At 32.1% G+C, this 20,595-nt stretch overlaps 4 protein-coding genes across 6 annotated transcripts in view; 2 read left to right on the top strand and 2 right to left on the bottom strand.

Annotated features, from left to right (window-relative positions):
* Positions 1-2,305: 2,305 nt before the first annotated feature.
* On the bottom strand, positions 2,306-6,941 carry LOC140441039 (probable tRNA (uracil-O(2)-)-methyltransferase). 2 transcript variants are annotated; one of them, XM_072531443.1, is made up of 6 exons: positions 6,894-6,941; positions 6,684-6,776; positions 6,094-6,634; positions 5,062-5,260; positions 3,376-3,615; positions 2,306-3,129 (listed from the first exon to the last, which is right to left on the bottom strand). In XM_072531443.1, the coding sequence occupies exons 3-6, from the start codon at positions 6,606-6,608 to the stop codon at positions 2,323-2,325; spliced, it is 1,761 nt and encodes a 586-aa protein (XP_072387544.1). In that variant the 5' UTR covers positions 6,609-6,634; positions 6,684-6,776; positions 6,894-6,941; the 3' UTR covers positions 2,306-2,322. The 2 variants fall into 2 exon arrangements, with proteins under 2 accessions (XP_072387544.1, XP_072387545.1); XM_072531444.1 differs by having other exon boundaries at positions 6,094-6,627; positions 6,894-6,935.
* A 615-nt stretch (positions 6,942-7,556) lies between these two features.
* LOC140441038 (corrinoid adenosyltransferase MMAB-like) lies at positions 7,557-10,555 on the top strand. Its single transcript, XM_072531442.1, has 5 exons — positions 7,557-7,700; positions 7,750-7,914; positions 8,057-8,264; positions 8,685-8,911; positions 10,342-10,555. Exons 1-5 carry the CDS (start codon positions 7,633-7,635, stop codon positions 10,388-10,390), a joined length of 717 nt encoding a protein of 238 aa, XP_072387543.1. The 5' UTR covers positions 7,557-7,632; the 3' UTR covers positions 10,391-10,555.
* A 2,695-nt stretch (positions 10,556-13,250) lies between these two features.
* On the bottom strand, positions 13,251-14,299 carry Sbds (SBDS ribosome maturation factor). Its single transcript, XM_072531441.1, has 3 exons — positions 14,072-14,299; positions 13,581-13,990; positions 13,251-13,525 (listed from the first exon to the last, which is right to left on the bottom strand). The coding sequence occupies exons 1-3, from the start codon at positions 14,200-14,202 to the stop codon at positions 13,308-13,310; spliced, it is 759 nt and encodes a 252-aa protein (XP_072387542.1). The 5' UTR covers positions 14,203-14,299; the 3' UTR covers positions 13,251-13,307.
* A 239-nt stretch (positions 14,300-14,538) lies between these two features.
* ssh (Protein phosphatase Slingshot) overlaps positions 14,539-20,595 on the top strand; it is a 444,779-nt gene continuing 438,722 nt past the window's right edge. The window contains exon 1 of one of the 2 annotated variants that reach the window (XM_072531436.1): positions 14,539-14,810. In XM_072531436.1, the coding sequence (XP_072387537.1) occupies positions 14,757-14,810 (54 nt within the window). In that variant the 5' untranslated portion in view covers positions 14,539-14,756. Of the gene's footprint in view, positions 14,811-19,043; positions 19,386-20,595 lie in introns of those variants that run through there. The other variant, XM_072531435.1, reaches the window with a different exon arrangement.

Here is a 20,595-nt window from a genome sequence, read left to right as displayed (position 1 = left end):
TTTAAAAAATGTTCTTTTATTTTTGTATGGTATATTTGCCTAACGATCCGTCTGAGAATTACTGCAGTCGAAAGTGCAATATGTACAGAAAAAGTGATGACGAAATCAGAGTTCAGCATTGAAAGGGACTTGGAGAATATAATGAAAAAGAAAATTACCAAAAAATATATTTTTCTCCCTACATACTACTTGTTTGCGGGGCTACGACAATTGCTGTGGCGTCTCTACCCATTGACTGGCCGCGAATAGACACTATTTGCACATACCACTCTACATACATACCTGAATCTTTTGTGTATAATCATTTTCCTTTATAATTTTTGCATTATATTCATTTCGTAAAATTGTTTTATTGCATGAATTCACTACTCCTGTTGACAAAAAGATGTGAAAAGTAATAAGAATGCTATAAGTACTTTCCAATAATTTAATTTTGAATACTAACAACCTTTCCCATACATGAAATCGCCCCTATTTATTGAACATACATTTTATATAATTATGTGAACATTAAACAAACACCTTGTTCGATATTTATAGTACTAGCAACTAAAAAAATTTAGTTAAGCTCATGGTTTTATATCACTAAATGATTTACACACGTAAAAGTGAAATTTTCCTTTCGGGAACCTTGTTTTGTGTCCACTTATACGTTTTTGTATACTTCTGTCTGTCTGACCTATATATATTTTTGAACATATACCACAAGTGAGTTTATATACACCTGAACTTCAGTTCCTGTCATCTTTATTCTACACACATGTACAAAAGTATGGTAGTTCATTTGTCTCGTATCTCATTATCGGTTTTTAGTGTCAAATTACATCTTTAAATCTAGTTCAGCTATCCATTCAAGTCCTGAAGGTATAACACTGAAGAATTCATATGTTTTCCGATTATTTTATATGGAGCTCAACCGTTGCAGCTTGGAGTAGATTGTTTTCCTCACATGTGAAGGTTATGTACGCTTACAGCATGCCTAATTCTAATTCGATTAAGGCTGCTTCGTATATTTGATGAATAGTCGAAAACATATGCCTTTAATCGAAAAGCTTGCATATTTTTGGTGGGATCATTTCAGTCCATATCGCACTTCATCTGGGGGTGACACTGAAACTATTAAAATTAGACGGTATCTATATGATATCTTATTAACTAGTTAAATCAAACAGAAACTACATAACACTGTTGAGTATATATATGTTTGTCTTTGTTGGATATGTGTATAGAAATGCTTTTTATGTTTTCATACTCTTATTACATACTGTTATTATATTATACTTGTAGTAAAATAAATATAATCGCCATTTAAAGACAAGGTATGTGTCAAATGTAAACCCACAAATAATGGATCAATTTGGACATATCCACCAATGTTATTAGCGGGCAGATCCCGAATGAATACAAAAAACCATGACTAACCTAAAAAAAAAATGACTTAGATGTCAGTTTCCATGTTGTAATATGCGTTCCCACTACAGATTAGAATCACCTAGGTAACTCGAAATATTTAAAATCTCTGAACAAATATATCTAAAAGATGATAAAGGTTTCTCGAGTGAGTTTCAAACTCCACAAAATAGGTAAAGTCTCAATAAATTGAGATTATATAAGATGAGCTTGTAATTATGGAAGTACTTACTGTGTTCTAAGCTTTATATTTCTACTGTGTTCGTCTTTTGAAGCTGAATGGATGTGTTTTTGTCGACAGTATTATTAATGTACAAAGCTACTATGTAATTTTTTGTTAAATTGTTTATGAGGAGGCATTTTAAATAAAAATAAAACATGTTTGCTCCATTTCACGTATTTTTATCTCCTTAATCCTCTCGATAACACTTTAGAGAGAGTCAAATGGTACCTGAATGAACAGAGACTACAATTCGTTTAGAACAATACATCCTTGCATGCTTTAATTAACTTAAATATATATTACCATACCAAGAAGCCTTTCAAAGGAAATAAAAGAAATAACGATTTTACATATTGCCATCTCTGTAAGCGTGTGTGTAAAATTAAACTTAAAAATTCACAAATAAAATTGAGCCATAGAGGACGCTAAGAGGCAGAAATATGCCTATCAGCGAATGGTGGAACATTGTAACGAAATCAAACGGTAAGTGTCTATTTTATTTTTAAAATTGATTTGCTTTACATGCATTAGGATTTCAAAAAAGTTTAGGAGAGCAGGTTTGGCGTCTTCTATTTAGAGTTAAGGTTGGCGCCTTTTTTTAACCAGTCCGACCCTGAAACATGATAATGTGAAAGAATGAGAAAGGGGTAAGGCAATTACAAAAATAAAACGCATTTTTAAAAAATATATTATGGTACATAATGCTTATAACTACAATCTTCAGCTGTATTAAAACAACCCTGAGGATGGTTCTTTTGAAACCAACAAGGCTTTGACCTATACCTTTCTTTAGTTATATCATAAGTTGTTGGCAGGCGCAAAGTGACTGTCCCTTTAACTACTTCGAATATATACCTGAAGTTTTTCATCAAGGTTTGCAGTCCACCACACTGTAGTTTTAAGGCTTTTAAGTCCTCGCTAGATATAATCGATGTTAAATCTGCGATTGGATAGGTGAGACCTTTGTTCCAGAGTTGTCCATCTTTCTTCAATACAAGATCTTCCTTCTTTAGCAAAAAATCGACTATTAAAGAAATTAACCGATCGGTAAGTTCCCTTTTCAGCTGTGTACAGTTTCTAACAGCTTCTGTGTTAGATCTAGCAGTAAATCCGCTCGCCATTTTAGATTCAATAAAAGGTTGTACGTCTTCAAGAACCTTCACAGCTTCTTCATTAGTTGAACAACCGTTTAAGCCAACTAAACAAATTTTTTTAGTCGACGGTATTCTCAATTTGTCCACACTGACTTGAAACTGGCATTTTTCAAAAATATCCTGAATGTAGATCAAATAATCTGCGTATACACTGACTTTAGTATTCTTCCTTACATACTTTTCACCGCTAAAGTCGTACGGGCAACACGGGATCACAAAAACATTTGTTTTTCTTGAATGCGTAAGTGCTATCACTGGTAGCCATGGTGTCAATTCGTCTGAGTGATTGCCGATAAGCCATGTAGCATCAGGAAAAGATGAGTCTGGAGTAACAGTTCCTACCTAAAAAATAAATGTAGTAAATCAATGATATCTTCAAATTCACATTTGATTTATTCTTTTTTACAACCGACCGGATTTCTTTGCCGAAGCACACCAGAAACGTTTTAGTGAGAAAGTAGTTCGTTAGTAGAGTGTTAACTAAGATTAAATATGTTTAATTACAAAGAGCCGATCGACTTTGTGAAGTACAACTATACAGTATTTGTGAAAAATGTATTATGCTAAATTAATAAATAAATTATGAACCTCTAATCTGGTTTCTGTTGGATATATATCCCAGATAGCTCTCTTCCTGATGTCAATACCATAACCATTAAAGCCTTCTTGATTTAATATATATACTAAGAGACCATTCCCACAGCCACAATCAACAAAGTTGATTTCCTCCTTATGGTAGTTTTGCCACAAACAAATGAGATAAGCGGATATAGCAATATCTTCAAAGATGTATTTTTGGGGGTCAGTTTTGGCCTTATCTATCCAGTCCTAAAAATATATTAATTTAATGGCATAAATGAATGATAAAAATATAATTATATTCAACATATATTGATGTAGTTCACAGAATGATTTTACCAGACCGTCGAATTGGAATAAACCAAAGAACACTCCGAAGGTGAAGAGAATTAAATAGAAACTAATTTTGAAGATCATGATTACAGTTCTATCGATATATTAGTAAAAAGACAATTACCACAATAAACCTTTACGAAAGAAAAGAAAAAGGAAGGTTGAAATAAAAAAGTCCACAAAGCATTGTGGAAAACAAACAGCAGAGATGAAAACACTTACAAAATATGATGGTAAGACATTATGGGACAGAGCTAGAAGTACAGATATACGACGTAGGTGCAAGGTGGAAAACATCAAGAACTGGGTAAGAAATACAAGAGTACAATGGAACGATCATATAAGCCGAATGACAACAAATAGAGTAGTAAAGACGGCAAGACACGGTTCCCCTATAGGAAGACGATAAGTAGGAAGCTCACGAAAACGACAACTTACTGGAGGCACATTGAAAAACAGACAGTCATGTCTATATAAAAAGAAGAAGAAGAAGGTAAGTAGGTACTAGTTAAACCTCCCTAAAACCGCGATCGTCGATGAAAGACTGCAACTCAGGGATTCAGTTGTTTTGCAGTAAACAGGACATGATTTACATAAACACACATTGTAAATATTTTACATTTTTTACACAGTAGTTTTTTTCGACAGCGAAGAAAGAAAGTCGTAAAATTTTATTACATCTTTTGGCGTGAGATAAAATTCTGAAATCGATCTAATTATTTCATTAGATTATCGAAGCAGTGAACACGTATTTTAGTGAGCAATATAAAAGGCGAGAGCAGTCAAAATAAACGATGCCCAAATTTTTCGATGGGAGAAAAAACTGTTATATTCAATGTGTATTTTGGAATCCGTGAAAGAAATTAAAGTATGTTGGTCAACGATGTAGTTACTCTGTGTAGTGATTTGACTAAAGTGTCGACGAGAACTGTATACAGAATTCTAAAAAATTTTAAAAGGCAAATCGGATAATGTATCTCTTGAAAACATTGAAACCAGAGGTAGAAACGCATTCAGCTTGAAGATATGCTATTGGTAGGAAACTCCACGCTTTCTTTTTTTGGAACGAAATCCCATCCCCGAAGAAAGTTGAAGTCAAAATAAATTCTGATGATTCAATACCCAAAATATCACGACGCACGTGTTTTATTGCGAACATTACTGCAAATGAACATCAAATATATGAGAAGAAGCAGGAACAGTGTTCTTATAGGAAAAGATGAAATTATCTTGTGACAGAGACATTACTTACAAAAGTTCTGTTATAATGAAGAAATTAAATTTAAATCCACAATTAATTCATTAAATAGCTAAGTTAAAATTATTAAGTTATTGTACGCATACTTTACAAAAAAAAATTACCTTTAGCAAATCTTTTACGTAAGTTCTTTTCAATCGTTCATATATGACGCAGTATTCATCTAGAGCCACTAATGATAGGGATCTTATAGTATTTTTACTATTATCAGCTTCTGACCATTTGAGAAGCTTTGGAAACAAGGTAAAAGCTAGCCACTCACCTTTGCTGGTATCTGCGTCTTCAAAATTCTGAAGATTGAGTCTAAAAGTTACAAATAACATCAAAAATAAAATGCAGTATCCCGAGGGTGTTATTAACATGTGTAAATATTTGAACTGCATTATTATTTAGAAAGCTTTAGCTTATTTATATAACTGCCAAACAACTTTGGTTATAATACGAATACCTCCCTAGTTTAAAATAATCCTTTTTGAAAACAATTTCCAGAGTGGATATCCAAACATTTACAACAATAATTATAAAATGTAATTTTCATTACAATCAATTGTGGCTTAATCCCATATAAACATTATATTTAATTAATTACTATTTTTTTGGGAATAAGCCACAATTGAAGGTTAAAACAAGTTTATTGATGTTTAAATTAATTGTGGCTTATTCCCAATAAAATAGTAATTATTTTAAAATGCTACAAGAAAATAGCTTCTGAACAATAATATTATTTAAGATAATATATCACTTCTTCATTTGCTATTTTTGGGCTACTTTCCATCTCTTCTGTTATTGCGCGAGCATTAAAATCATTAATTACTATTTAAATGGGAATAAGTCACAATTAAAGGTTAAAATATGTTTATTGACGTTTCAATTTCCACTTTGAAAATCGTTCAACGATTTCCGAAGTGGAAATTGAAACGTCGATAAACGTATTTTAACCTTTAATTGTGGCTTATTCCCATTTAAATAGTAATTAATTTAAAATGCCACAAGAAAATAGCTTTAGAACAATATTAAAATCATTAGTTTATTATATTTACACACATTAAAGAAACACTTTGTACTTCAAAAAAAGATGCTGTTAGATAAAGATCATAAGTTTAAATTTAACCTTAACCTCATTAATAAGTTCTTACCCAAAACATCCATTTTTCCAATTAAATTGATATGGAAAATTTGGTGTTAACATATCTTCGGAATTTTCATAAGCTGTTAAAAATACAGCTGAATTGGTATCTTTATCGAAGATGGCCAATTCTAAAACTTTATGATCAGTACTTCTTCTTGATATTAAAACCTGAACTGATATATAAACTCCACTGAAATTATCCAGAAAGGTTTCTTCATTTATTTTATCCAACTTAAAGTTTTTATCATAACACTCAACAAAACTTTTGATAAAATCATCATTTATAGTTTCTTTTGATAATTCTTTCAGTTTTCTTCGTTCATATAATATACTAGGTAGAGTAAATAATTCATTGATATGATCGAAACTACCTTTGCAATCGATTTTATACAAAGAAATCTTAGTAATGGCTGTAACTAATTTGTTCACTAAATATGGTCTGTTGTGATACAGCAAGACTGTTTCCCAAAAAACTGAGACTGGGATCTGTTCACTACCTGTGGCTAATGGTACTGGAAACATTTTGCTCAATTGCTTTTACCTAGATACTAAAATAAATTAATATTAAAATAGCATTATATAAATTTTTAATTTTACCTTTTTTAGAATCCAGTCTGCGTCTTCATAAGCTCTACTTATAATTTGTTTGATTCTCTCACTATCTTGCTCATTGACATGCTGCTTGTAGCTCTAAAATAAGTAAATGAGTAATATAATTTACACCAAAAGATCAAAGAACACTTAGATTTATTAAAAGTAAATACGATTTAGTACTTTTAATTAACTTAGTTTCTTTAAAGTACTTACTTGACGAATCATAAATTGATAATGCTCTCGAGGGCCGCTAGGTAATTTTCTACACTGTCGTATTAAATATTTGTATAACTCTATAGGACTGTTATGAGTCGATGTTGAAAATATTCTAATAATTCCAGCCATAAATGAAATCTTCATTTCTTGTTAAAATATGAGGTTATGCTCGTCAAAAGCGAGATACTTCTTCTTCTTCTTTTCTCTTATGGCTCTGATCTTAGGCAATTTGCCAGCTTGAATTCCGATAGCTAAAACACAAACTTTTGAATGTACACTTAATTAACAATAATTTCTTTTTACAAACGTATGTTCGTCGCACACTAACTAAAAAAGCGAGATAAACAAATCTTGCAAACATCAAGAAGGATATTTTTGATACTTCATGAGCGGACGTTGATGTATTTGGAAGGATCAGAAAATCTTTCAATTATTTATTTTGCACTAATTTTTAAGAAATCATTTGTATTTTCTATTATAAATTTACTATTCTTTAGATTTTATTTTTTTATTAATGAAAATTAAAATTAAATACACATACATGCAAATTATAATTAAAATGAACTTTGAAAATGTTTAGAATGAATATTTAACTCAATTTTGCGCTGTAAGACAATTACATGGAGGCATGAACGTTCCTAAAAATAAAAAAGAAGAATTAATATTTGTAATACGTCAAATTATGATAGTAAAATTTTCGGAATTTAAAATTAGGTAAATTTTTTAATCAACAATTATGGTTCTTAGAAGACTTATAACTTATCGTCGGTTGAATTATGTTAGAACCTATTGCAACAAGAACGAGTAAGTAAATTTAAACTAAACTTAATGTTGCATTAATAGGTATTTGTAGATCAAAATCACAGGATAAAGATGCCCCAATCCTGACAATTCCTCAAAATTTCAGTAGACTGGGAGACAACGGGACTTCGAAGACTATAAACGGGGAAGTTATGGATAAGGATAATGAAATTTTTAATGCCATAGGAGCAACGGAAGAGCTTTTGAGTTATTTGGGGTAATGTTATTTCACTACCTATAGGTCTATTCTTTAAAATACCTTTCGGCGAAAGTTTTTACCTAAATTGAAAACAACGTCCTTTAATAAATATTGATAAATTATTGTTTATTATATATTTTATTGATAAATTTCTTTGCAGCTTAGCTCGTGAACATGGTCATGAATCAGAACAGCGATATACAGATAAGTTAAAAAGAGTTCAAACAATAATTATAGATATTAGTACAGCCATTTCCAAGTCAACTACCAATAAATCTGTAATCCCTACAGTTTATACCAAAGAATTAGAGGACTGGATACAAGAATATTCTAAACAATTACCTCCTCCTGAGCAGTATATAATTCCAGTAAGTATAGTACATGGCTAAAATCTGGATCTTATATGTTTTTTACAAATGCAAAGTCTAGAGATTTTTTGTCAACACTTATTTTTCTGTTTGGTAGATAGTCATATAGAATGTTTGAAAGATATGTACTTAGGTATATTCATATCTTTCATTCTTTTGATTATCATGGCCAATTTGCTGTATAAATAGCATTTTTAATATTGAGCATTGCTATAATTACCCATTTTCTTTTGCTGTTTTTAACTACCATTTTATTGCATCAATTGCTGATTTTCCTTTTTGAAATTCAAATTGTTCTTTAGATATTTGTTTACCATCTTCTAACTCTATTTGCAATCTGCTTTTTATGAGTGTTTTATATGTTTTTCTCAGGGTTTTCACTTTGGAATTTGTTCTCAAAATACAAAATATATGTTTTAGGGTGGAGGAATAGCAAGTGCCTCATTACATGTAGCTAGAGCTATTTGCAGAAAAACTGAAAGAGTAATTGTGCCATTAGTACGAAAAGGTAGTTTAGATAAAGAAGCTCTAATTTATCTAAACCGACTGTCTGACTTCCTGTTTACAGCTTCAAGAATAGCGGCTAAACACGACCAACGAGCTGAGAGCATTTATATACCTAAACAAGATGAGAAAATCCAAGCACAGTAATTAGTATATTTTTTATATTAAGATCGGCTGCCTGCTGTGTCCGTTTTGACAGCTTGATGTTAAAATACAATTTTATAATAAATTTTATATGTAATTATCGAATATTTATTAAGTAGAAATGGAATGATAGTTTGGTCTTTGACTTAAAGATCTGTTTATTGTTTATTTCCAATAAAATGGCAAAAATGTGTTCTTTGTGGCATCTCAATATGAATTAAAAATTAATTTGTTGTCGATATTGAACGAAAATATGATAGATCAATTGCTTACTGTATTGGTCTAGTATCATTCGTTTTTTCTAGTTTTCATTGTAAGTTTATAGTCGTTTCAGTTCTATTTTTCAACTTAATCTCTCCTTATAGCAACTGATTTCATCCAATAGTATTCCAAGGTCACAGTTCCTGAAGGAGAGAATGTGGATGCAAAAACCTTGCAAAAGCGGTTAGACTATGACGCTACTGACTCGGGAATTGAGCATCTAATGGATAAAGACATCTTAGGAAAATTCCGACTAGAAAATGAAGAGGAAATAGGATGAATTAGAAGTTTGCAGCTTGAGGACAAGTGACTTACAAAGCCGACTTGTATCATTTGAATGAACTTCTAGAATACCTAAAGGGTCAGACAACACGTTATTTGCTCCATTGTAGACGACCGTAGCTTAGCAGCAAGATACATACAGACATTTTCATTTCTAAAAATGATACGAGCCGTTCACCGTGCTTCGAAGGGCACGTAAAGCCGTCGGTTCCCCTGGGCCAGTGTGCATGACACTAGCTACTTGAAACAGGGTTAAAGATGCAATTGGCCCAGAACAATCCGAATGGATCTTCCAGGCAAAAAAAGTTATATGATATTATCCAGATTTAGCCATACGGCTCACACTACCTCTAAGGGTAAAATTCACTCATCCCAGACACCTACAATATCAAAAGGATTGAGCTCTGGTGGGAATTTTTCCGTGTTATCGAGCCCTAGGTGACTTGGTATGCTGGAGTATCTCCCAAAAATTTTCGTACACCTCTGGACGTTGAAAGTAGTACAGTTTCTACATGGTCTTGTAGAGATGTTCATTCAGACCTAGCTTTTTTATGTTTTCTAGGAGGTTCTTTCGAATGACTCCAGTAGTAGAGAGTAATAGGTATTGTTTGGGTATTTTCCATTTCAACACGAAGATTATTGTTGTTGGGTATCGTCACATCAATTGATGTTGTTTGTCTCTTTAGTTTATTAACTAGTATGAGATCTGGTCTATTATGTGCTAGATGAGGCTAATTTCTTAAAGAAATTGTTTACTTGAGATGCCATAAAGATTCTGCAACTATCATTTAATGTAGTCCAACGTCTGTATTGGTGTATTATTATTCGAATCTCTGGAATAATATCGTAAAATAGTTCTAAATTAATTCGGCCGTTTATATTTTAGCGACGAAGAAAACAATAATCAAAACAGTATATTGATCGAAAATCATTGAAAGTATTGGTTGTGTATTTTATACAATGAACGAAGTATTTTTTGTTCTGCATTAAATTAAACTGAAAGCACAAAACGTGAAAACCTATTTACTTGTTTTGATTTTTAAGATGTTAGTTTATGTAATCTTGTTAGAATTGATTATATATAATTATATAGTTTTCCTGCAAAATTTGTTTTTTTTTATAATTCAACAACCTCCGTCTTCCACAAACACATTTCCATAATATTTTTATAAAGAGTGGCGGAGTACACATTAGAAGGCATGAACACCCCTTTCTTTTTAAAAGTTTTGAGATGAAATATTTCGCTTTTATATTAGGGTTCATATCAGGTAGTTGTGGATCCAAGAGAAAAACAGGAGTCTTAACAAAATTTCCCTCTGTGGGGTGATATACTACAAATAAAGATTCTGTGCCAGTGTAACAGCTACAGAAGTAAGATTTCTTCAATTGGCAGCAGATACTAGGAAAATAAAAAATATTTCTGTGAGGATTGTGGGAGGTTTGCTGTTACTACCAATTTTGAAGTCTATAGTTGAAGATTTAAGGATTGAAGTAGAGAAACTTAAATGTGCCAATAAAAAATCCTTACACGAAAATGATAATCAGATTTGTGATCTAAGGAAGACTATTGATGAACTGTCCGTGGGGAGTTGTCTGTCTCCCATCGGATGCTTCCCCAGGTGGTGGATAGTTGAATGCCCTAACCGGTCATAGGACCGGTGGGTAGTGAAATAGTGGGAAATAAAAATACTAACCGCGAACCAAAATAGACTAAGGTATGGCAACCCTAACAGAAGAGTCCCTGGCCCTCCAGGTTGTGGGTTGGGCTAGAGGCTGACAACCTCTTCTTGTAAAAAAACATATGTTATGGAGAGTTAAATGTAGAGTATGAATTCAGGGGGAACTGTCTGAACCTTTTAAAATAAATGACGGCAGGGAGGCCCTCTCTCCTGTATACTGTTCAATCTGGCTCTGGAAAAAGGAATACGTATGTCACAACCACTGGTTCAATATATAATAAATCAGTGCAAATCCTGGCCTATGCTGATGATATCAATATTGTTGGGAGAACGGAAAAGCTGTACGAGAGGCGAAAAGAATCAGCTACAAAAGTGGGTTTAATAATAAACACCAACAAAACAAAGTATATTAAAATAAGCACGCAACCACAAAAAAACGGGTGTGGCAGTCCAGTGGGACTGCCGGTAGAAGTTATACTAATATGTTAAAACATATTAAGATAGGGCATGTAATGCGGATGGAACAAAATGACCCAGCTAGAAAAACGCTCCTTGATAGCCCCATTGGTCAGAGAAGAAGAGGAAGGTTCCTTGATAACATCGATGAATACATGAGAAATATGGGATTATGTGCTTGGCGGAGAATGACGATGGATAGTAATGACCAGAGAGAAATTCTTGAGGAGGCTAGGCCCCATGTAGGGTTGTAAAGCCAGAATGATGATGATGATTGATGAACTGAAATGCAACTCCAATACGCCAGGTTTGCCATTTGAAGAAATGTTTATGGAAATAAATGAGATAATTGTAAAATCTAACAATGTTATGTTGTTCAATATTCCCGAATTCAATTCTTTGAATATTAAAGATATTAGAAAAGATAGGATTGCTTTATGAAGAAAATTGGAAAAGAAATTTAGTGAAAGTTATTTGAGTAGGGAAGAACACAGGTACTAAGTCTCGTCCTCTAGAGTTATTCTAAAGAGTCCTCTAAAAACTCATTTCGTCCCCATTAAAAGAACAGCGAAGAACATCATGCAAAAAATCAAGATCTTATTAGTTCTATTTTATGTTCTGATTATGACATATTTATATTTGTTGAAAGTTGTTTACATGAGGATATTTTATATTGTGAAATTAAAATACCTTCATATATAACTTTTAGATGTGATTGTGATACTAGTTATAAGTCAAGAGGAGGAGGTATTTTAATTGTTGTTCGAGACTACATTAAGGGAATTGTGCTGAAACCCTTGTACAAATCTATTTGTACAATTTTTTTTATGTTCATTTGGTAATAAAAACTTTATAATTGGAGGGGTATATATTCCCCCAAAATCCATAGAATGAATATATGAACAACACTGTTTATCAGGCAAAGATATATCGAGGTATAATCATTATAAGACATGTATATTTGGAGACTTCAACCTTCCTGAAGCTTCATGGGATAACAGTGAAGCAGGTGTCCTGGTAAATTGTCCTCAGGTTCACATGCATTGTACTTAGCTGAGTTTTATGTTTTCTTGAATTTTTCCAAATGAAAGGAATGTGTTTTTAGACTTAATATTTACAAATAGCAAAAGCTTCAAATCCGATTTTTAAAAATACTTAGTTATTATCACATAAGTTACACTTACAATATTAGTTTATGTGATTGTCAAGGTAAGTCATTAGAATATACTGAATTTTATCATGATTTACCATGGGAAGACCATTTGAATTTATCAAATGTAGATGCTGCTTTAACACAATTTTACAGCATACTTAGTACGTCATTATCATTGTTTATACCAGTTAAAAGATTTAGAACTTTAAGTTATCCAAAATGGTTTATTGCCAACTTATGATATTTAGTTTTACAGAAAAAAATTACTTATAAAAATTATTTGGCTTCCTGTAATCAAGAGGATTATGTAATTTTCTCAGAACTTAGAAGATTGTGTAAAGATTTATCAAAGCAAGGTTATGACACTTATCTGAATTAAGTAAATCATAATTTATGCATCCTAAGTACTTTTGGCAGTTTGTAAATAGTAAGAAAGCATCAAATGATTTACCAGACAGTATCAATTATGGTAATGTTATAGCAATAAACGGACAACATATTGCAAACTGTATATAGAAAATATTTATTGAACAGAAACTAAATAACACATTACAGAGAAAGAATTTACAAATGTTCATCACCCAATACCATCTCTTTATATGCCATAACTTCCAGTAGGGCACCACCTTTGCTTTCTGACTTAACCATTGAGTCTATATCCTTGAAATGACCTGGATCGACTACAAAAACTATTGTAATCTCATCATCTTGCCTGTCTTCACTTTCAATTTCTGCACTTTCTATTTTTGTTAGTTTTTCTTTAATCTTCTTAGCTGCTTTACCTATAAATTATAATATATAGAAATTTGATGAAAATTGTAATAATTGAAGAATTACCTTTGAAGTTAACTTTCAATCTCATTTTAGCCCTTTCTAAAGGAATGGATTCTTTCAGCAACTTTATTACATGCAAAGCCTGTTGTTTAGCAGACTGATTTGGCTTTACAGAATAGTGTGCATCTTTCATTGCTTTCTCTATAATTGTAACAGGATATGGCCTTTTAATATCAGGATTTATACATTTATCAGCAACTGTTGTAGCTATATCTTTAAAGAGCTGCTCAGTTTGACTTTGCCTTTCCTTGTCAGAAACTTGAAGTTCTCCTTTTGCTAAGATTTCCTTACATATTTGAGTATGATCCTCTGTTCCAAAAGCTTTGATTAAGTCTTCTTTTTTGGCAACTTGTCCTTTGGAAACATTGGTAAATACAGAGTGAGTTTGTAGAACTTCATCTATATCTTTCTCTCTAAAAATAATAACCGTGTGTAAAGTAATTTCAGTAAAATGGTACGCACATCATTGCATTTTTACTGTATGCTCTACTTACACCTGATTGCGCCATGAAACAACTTTATTTCTGTAACATGCTATTTCGAATCTCTTTCCAGCTTTTTTCATTCTCACAACAGCAACATTTGTCAATCGTATTTGGTTCGTTGGTGTAAATATCTTGCTCATTTTGATTCATTTATTTAATGAAAGTAGCTTCAAAATTATTTATTTTTAAGTGACAAAATTTGTGGTTATGTTATGTTGACAGTGACATTGACAGATATATTTAAGCTGTTCTTACATTGTTCGGTGGATCAATAAAATTGCGTGATAAGTTTTGATGTTAAGGATTTTAGAAAGCTACTAAAAGAAAAATTGATCTTTTAGGCAATTTTTATTTAAAAAGTACGTAATTGTTTTAAAATACTATGCATGAACCTCTTTTAAAGCATCATTTTTAAGCGATTTAGCGTGTAAAAGTCCCTTAACTAAACGTTCAGCAAATTCGTGCAAGATGGCAGTGCTGTCGAGAAACAGATGAGATAAAAGGTGGTTTTTGTTTGTGGTCCAATCCCTAAATAATGAATAAAAAATACAAATAAAACATTTTATAAACATTTCGGGTCGGTGTAGATGACAGTAGTTTGTCAAAAATAATGTAGTGTCTCATGAATCATTTGTGAAATTGTTCAGAGTGCAGTTTTTACATAAATTGTGAATAAAAGTGACGTTTCCATAGTATGGCATTGGTGACTGTGCAAAGAAGCCCCAGCTCTAATAATTCTCCGAGCCATGTAAGTCCTAAATATTTTTTAAACGACAGACGGAATGCAATTTGTTAATATAGCTAGGCTAATCATTACGTCTGGTTTCTTTAGACTGTCTTTATCAAGGACAACCCTCAAGCAACTTATATCTATCTCAAATACCTATTATCACTTAAAACCATCAATAAACAAAGTTAATTAATTACTGTCATATAATTGATATTAAGGAATCTTTAACTGTCCATAAATCACGGTCATTTGTCTATTTTATCTCATAAATACAATTAATAAATTTAAATAAAGATAATGACTGTAATTGTCATTTAAAACAATAATATTTCTGTTTGTTTTTATGTTTGGCATGTTTATTTTCTCTTTTGACAATTTAAATATAATAAAAAAGGGTATAAAAATATAACGGGAGTTTTTGTTCTGTGGGTTGGCATAGATCATCGATCTTTTTGTTTTATTTGGAAATGTCTACAGTTACCTTCTCCGGTTATATAACAATTTTACTCCCAAAAATTTAACATAAGGATAAAAAATCTCATTAGAAATCAGAGCAGGATTGAAATTGAATAAATTTTCCAGAAGTGACAGATAATATTACTCGACAAGAGACAATTTAAATATATGTTTGTATGGGATTAAGCCACAATAATTATTGGTTGTAATGAAAATTACATTTTTAATTAACAAATGTTTAATGTTTCGATTTCTACTTCAGAAATCGTTTTCAAAAAAGACTATTATACAAATTCTGAAAATGTATAACCAAAGTTTTTGTCATTGGTTTTACAAACTGAATAAAAAGGAAGATTTGACTCCAGTAGTGAAAATCTTCACTATCTACTGTATTATTCTCTAAATAACAATTTCAAATTCAAGTAAATAATCAAACAAAATTTAAAGTAAATGTTAAAATGCCCACTATTTACTTCTATACACTTTATGATCCGGTTTCGCAAAGATTTCTTAATATTTAATAAACCTTGTCTATTATTTTTAATCACGTTCGCGGATTCTTCTATTTTGTGTCGCAATTCTAAATTAGAATTAATTCTTTCTTTGTAAACGAATGCCTTCATTTGCGACCAAATTGAAAAATCAAAAGGATTGAAATCAGGACTTCTGGGTGGCCAAGCAAACTCATTTCCACGACCAATGAATAGATGCGAAATCTGTTGATTTAAATATTGACGAACTTCTAAAGAATAAGGTGGTGGTTGCCCGTCGTTCAAAAACCACATGTTTTGTCTTAAAGCGAGAGGTAAGTATATCCTATAGTAATTCTTGTGAATGTTCTTAAAAAAATACTTTGGGATTTGGGTATATATAATTGTGAATATTTTCGAGTCTGAGCGATTCCACTGTAATTTGGTTGATCAAGCACACACGTCATATCGCGCATCTCACTGTTGGAAAAAAATATTTTTCTTATTACATATTACCAAATACTCTTATTATTATCAAATAGTATGAACGGTAATGGAAAATACCAGGCCGTATATACTCCAGAAAAATCAACAATTGACCAGATTCATTGAATAAGACAGATCCTCGAGAAAACATTAGAATTTAACATTGAAACCCATCACCTATTCGTCGACTTCAAGGCCGCATACGACAGTGTCAAGAGAACAGTACTATACCAATCAATGTGAGAGGATACTAGAAAAAACTTATCCGATTAACGAGATCGACAATGTCTAACTTAAAAGCCAGTGTTAGGATTCTTCTTGTAGTTCCTTCTATTACCGGAGGTTGGCTATCATCACAGCTATCCGTACCTTATTGGCGACTGATGTGAAAAGATCTACTGAGCTGCATCTATACCACTCTCTTAGGTTTCTTAGCCAGGAAATTCTTCGTCTTCCTATGGATCTTTTACCCTTGATTTTACCGTGCAATATGAGCCTTAATATCTCATATTTTGCACCTCTGGTAATGTGGCCTAAATATTCCAGCTTTCTTGTTTTGATGTGCTTTATGACCTCGCAGTCCTTTTGTAGCCTTCTTAGCACTTCTACATTTGTAACCCGTTGGGTCCATGGTATTTCCAAAATCCTTCTATAGCACCACATCTCAAATGATTCCAACTTCTTTATATTATCCACTTTTAGTGTCCAGCTTTCCAATCCATACAACAAAGTCGAGACACATAGCATCTTAAGGCTCATCCTCAGCTCCAGATGAAGGCCTTGATTAACAAACATTGTTGTCATTTTTATAAATGCTTGTCTTGCAATTTCAATGCGTGTCCTTATTTCTCTACCTTGGCCATTGTTTTCATTTACCCAGGTTCCCAGATATTTGTAGTTATTCACTCTTTCTACTTGTTTTCCCTCGATATATAGCCTTCCTACTGTATGTTGCTTAGAAATAATCATGCACTTGGTTTTCTTAACGTTCATTTGTAGTCCATATTTTATACAGACTTAATGTAATCTATTTACTAAGCGTTGCAGTGCTTCTAGACTGTTTGCAAAAACAGCGGTGTCGTCTGCGAATCTTATGTTGTTCATAATTTTTCCGTTTATTGATATACCCTGTTGTTATTGTGATATTGCTTCCTTAAAAATAGCTTCGCTGTACAGATTGAATAACAATTGAGACAGCACGCAACCCTGTATAACACCTCTTTTGATTTCTATAGTTTTTGTATCGACATTTTCGATTCTAACCTTTGCTTTTTAATTCCAGTACAGATCCGTATATATCGACTATCCGCATTCTTTTCTTTTAACAGTTTTACGAGTTTCTGATGTCGTACTCTATCAAAAGCCTTTTGATAATCTATAAAGTAGACATAGTGATCCTGGTTCATATCTAGTCGTCTTTGCGCGAGAACGTTAAAAGCGAACAGAGCCTCTTTCGTTCCTAGTTCTCCTCTGAATCCAAACTGGGTGTCATCTATATCTGCTTCTATTTTTTTGTATAGTCTTTCATGTATTATTTTGAGAAATATCTTAAGTGTATGGCTTAAGATATTTCTCAGAAAGGCAGTTCGACACACAGGAATTGTGCTAGCTAGTAACTGCTACCAATAAAACAAGCGAAGAAATTAAAAAGGCGAATAAATCTTACAAATAGAGCATACTATGGACTCCTAAAACAATTCCACTCAAGAAATATCCAAAGAAAAACTAAAATTCTTATGTACAAAATACTGCTGAGGCCGGTTCTCACATACGTGGCGGAAACATGGACTCTAACGCAGAAGGATGAAAGACTTCTGGGAATATTCGAGCCCAAGATACTCCGAAATAGTCGCAAAATACACCTATAGGAAGAAGAAGCAAAGGCCGACCACGAATTAGGTATTTAGATGGAGTTGATGGAGGAGGCCAGGATCCACAGAGGATTGTCGAGCCAAAGATAATGATGATTCGCTAGTGTAAGGTTTATTTGATATTAAGAGATCTTTGCGAAACCGGATCATAAAGTATATTGAAGTAAATGGTTGGCATTTTGAATATTTACTTCAAAGCGTTCTATTTTTGTTTTTTTAATTTGTTATTGTTACACAGTTGGAGAATAAAAGTTTTTATTGTGAAATTAAAATTCATTGGATTTTTCAACCGAATTTTTGGAACCGATTGAATTACGCGAATCAAAGAAAAGTAACTTTTTTGTAGAATTTAATGCTTTTCATATATTTTTTATTATTTTACCTATAGTTCAGCTAAAAAAAGTGTAACTAGCGTCCTCTATAAGAAATGCTACATTAGAGTCTAAATTAGTAATCCTCACGTCAAAAAACGTAAAATTGACAATTTGTAAATAGAAATTCTGAAAATATACAAAATTATTGCAAAAATTAAAATCTATATATTAAACTTTAAACACTCGGTATATCGGAAGCTATCAATATTTGTCTAAGGCGTGTATATAAGGCAGACTCATCATATTTTAAGGTCTAGAATCTACAACTCAGAGATTGGACATTCCTAATGAATCACCCTGTATATTCATTTTATAATTTAACCTCAACCTTAATTTGTAGTGACCCTTTCCAATTCGTATATTTTTTGTAGAAATAGTCAGTTATTCCTTTTATTTTTAAATTACAGTACATTTCGCTAATTCTTTAGTTGTTATTATAGTAAAACACTTAAATAAATAATTAAAATAATAAATCCGTAAATAGTTTTTTATCATTTATCGATCCGGTTTACGTACACGTAGCCATATCGTCTTTTTACAATCGCCTCCAACAGCTGCTCTTCTGTCATTCCTGTCAGTTTTGTTTCTGACTTTGTAATAGGAAGGTTATATTATCGTAAACAAATTTACGCACGATTCGTATATTCCTCCGGTTCGGTTGTACGGACATTTAACATCCAAAATGACTTAATAGACAGTTCCTATAAATGAAAAATACGTTTTTCTCGAGGATTGAATGATTTGCGAGTGTTATTTGTGTGATTGTTCGTCATGTTGTATGTTTTACCACCGCTGAGAACTCAAAATCCTACCACGAATTGGAGCAATTTTTGCGCTGGTAACAGCACCTCGGCCGATACAAACAATCCTTCGTGGAACAATGAAAAGAGACCACGAAGGGTTCAATTAAGGAATATACAGATTGTGACGAAAAAGGTAAGATTATTCATTATTCTGAAACGTTTTTAATCCTTTTTTAAATGTCTTTCAAAAGGAAATTGAAGATTAGGATGTTAAATGAAAAACGAGCCAATCAGCTGTATCAATAACTCGTATTCAGCGAGTTGGAATGTTTTCCATACTAAATTAATCATTCAGTGCCTTTTGTTCTGTAGTTCGTTAATAATTACTAGGGTTTTGTACTACTACAATCGATTTGTTCTGGTGGAAAGATCTGTAAGATGTGAGACACTTTTGACTGTGTACATTGTATAGGTAGAATATGATTTTAAAACGTTAGCGAAGAAAGTATTTGTGATTACATGATGCAGTTGGCTGGGCCTAATTTTAATCTATTTCGCGACCTTTGAGGATCTGTTTGTATTGGACTGATTGTATAACGAGTGTAAAAATATAATTCCTTCCTTGTCACAAATCACAAACAATATGTTCTAATCCTCAACAATACATAGTAAATGCAATAGATGATGTAAAATAATTGAGGAAACACGATAAGGATGCATTGTGTGGTTTTTTTAGTGGTTTAGTACAGATAATAGACTTAATTGTTTTGTTATATTGATAAAATAGAAATTAAGTTTTTAAAAATCCAACCAAATACGAGTACCTAATTATTAAAGATATAAAATATCGACAATTTAGGCAATTCCCTACTGACAAATTGAAAATCGAGTGCTTGAGGATAGAGATCGATTGTTGACTATACTCCGTTTGAAAATGACTGATAGCATAGTTTTTATGATACAGCTGATAATTTCATAGCTGATAAGAATTTCAAAAATTAGTTGAATTTTTCTTGTCCCAAATGTTCCAATAATTTTAATAAACCAATAATATGGGTAATATTCAAAAGTGTTTCTAAAAGAATTTCTAAAAAGAAGTCTCATTCATCAGAGAGCATCTCCAAAAATTGTGTGAAATGTTAAGTCGAAAAATGTTATTAGAATAAATGAACAAAATTGGTGGTTTCTCTTTAAAATACAAATTGGGCAATATTTGAATACATACACATAAACAAACAAAAGAGTTAAATCATTGGTTAGTCTTAGCATTTCAATGGTTTAAGAACAACCCCTAACCAGCAAATGTGTGATTTTCGGACAAAAGCCACGTCTATCTGAATGGACAGACAAATCTTTAGTTTTTGATGGATCACACATTGTAGAGAACCACTTCATAGTGTCTG

Source organism: Diabrotica undecimpunctata, chromosome 5, assembly GCF_040954645.1.
Source record: "Diabrotica undecimpunctata isolate CICGRU chromosome 5, icDiaUnde3, whole genome shotgun sequence".
Taxonomy (NCBI): Eukaryota; Metazoa; Arthropoda; class Insecta; order Coleoptera; family Chrysomelidae; genus Diabrotica; species Diabrotica undecimpunctata.
Note: the sequence above shows the minus strand (reverse complement) of the source record. Positions and strands in the feature narration are given on the sequence as shown.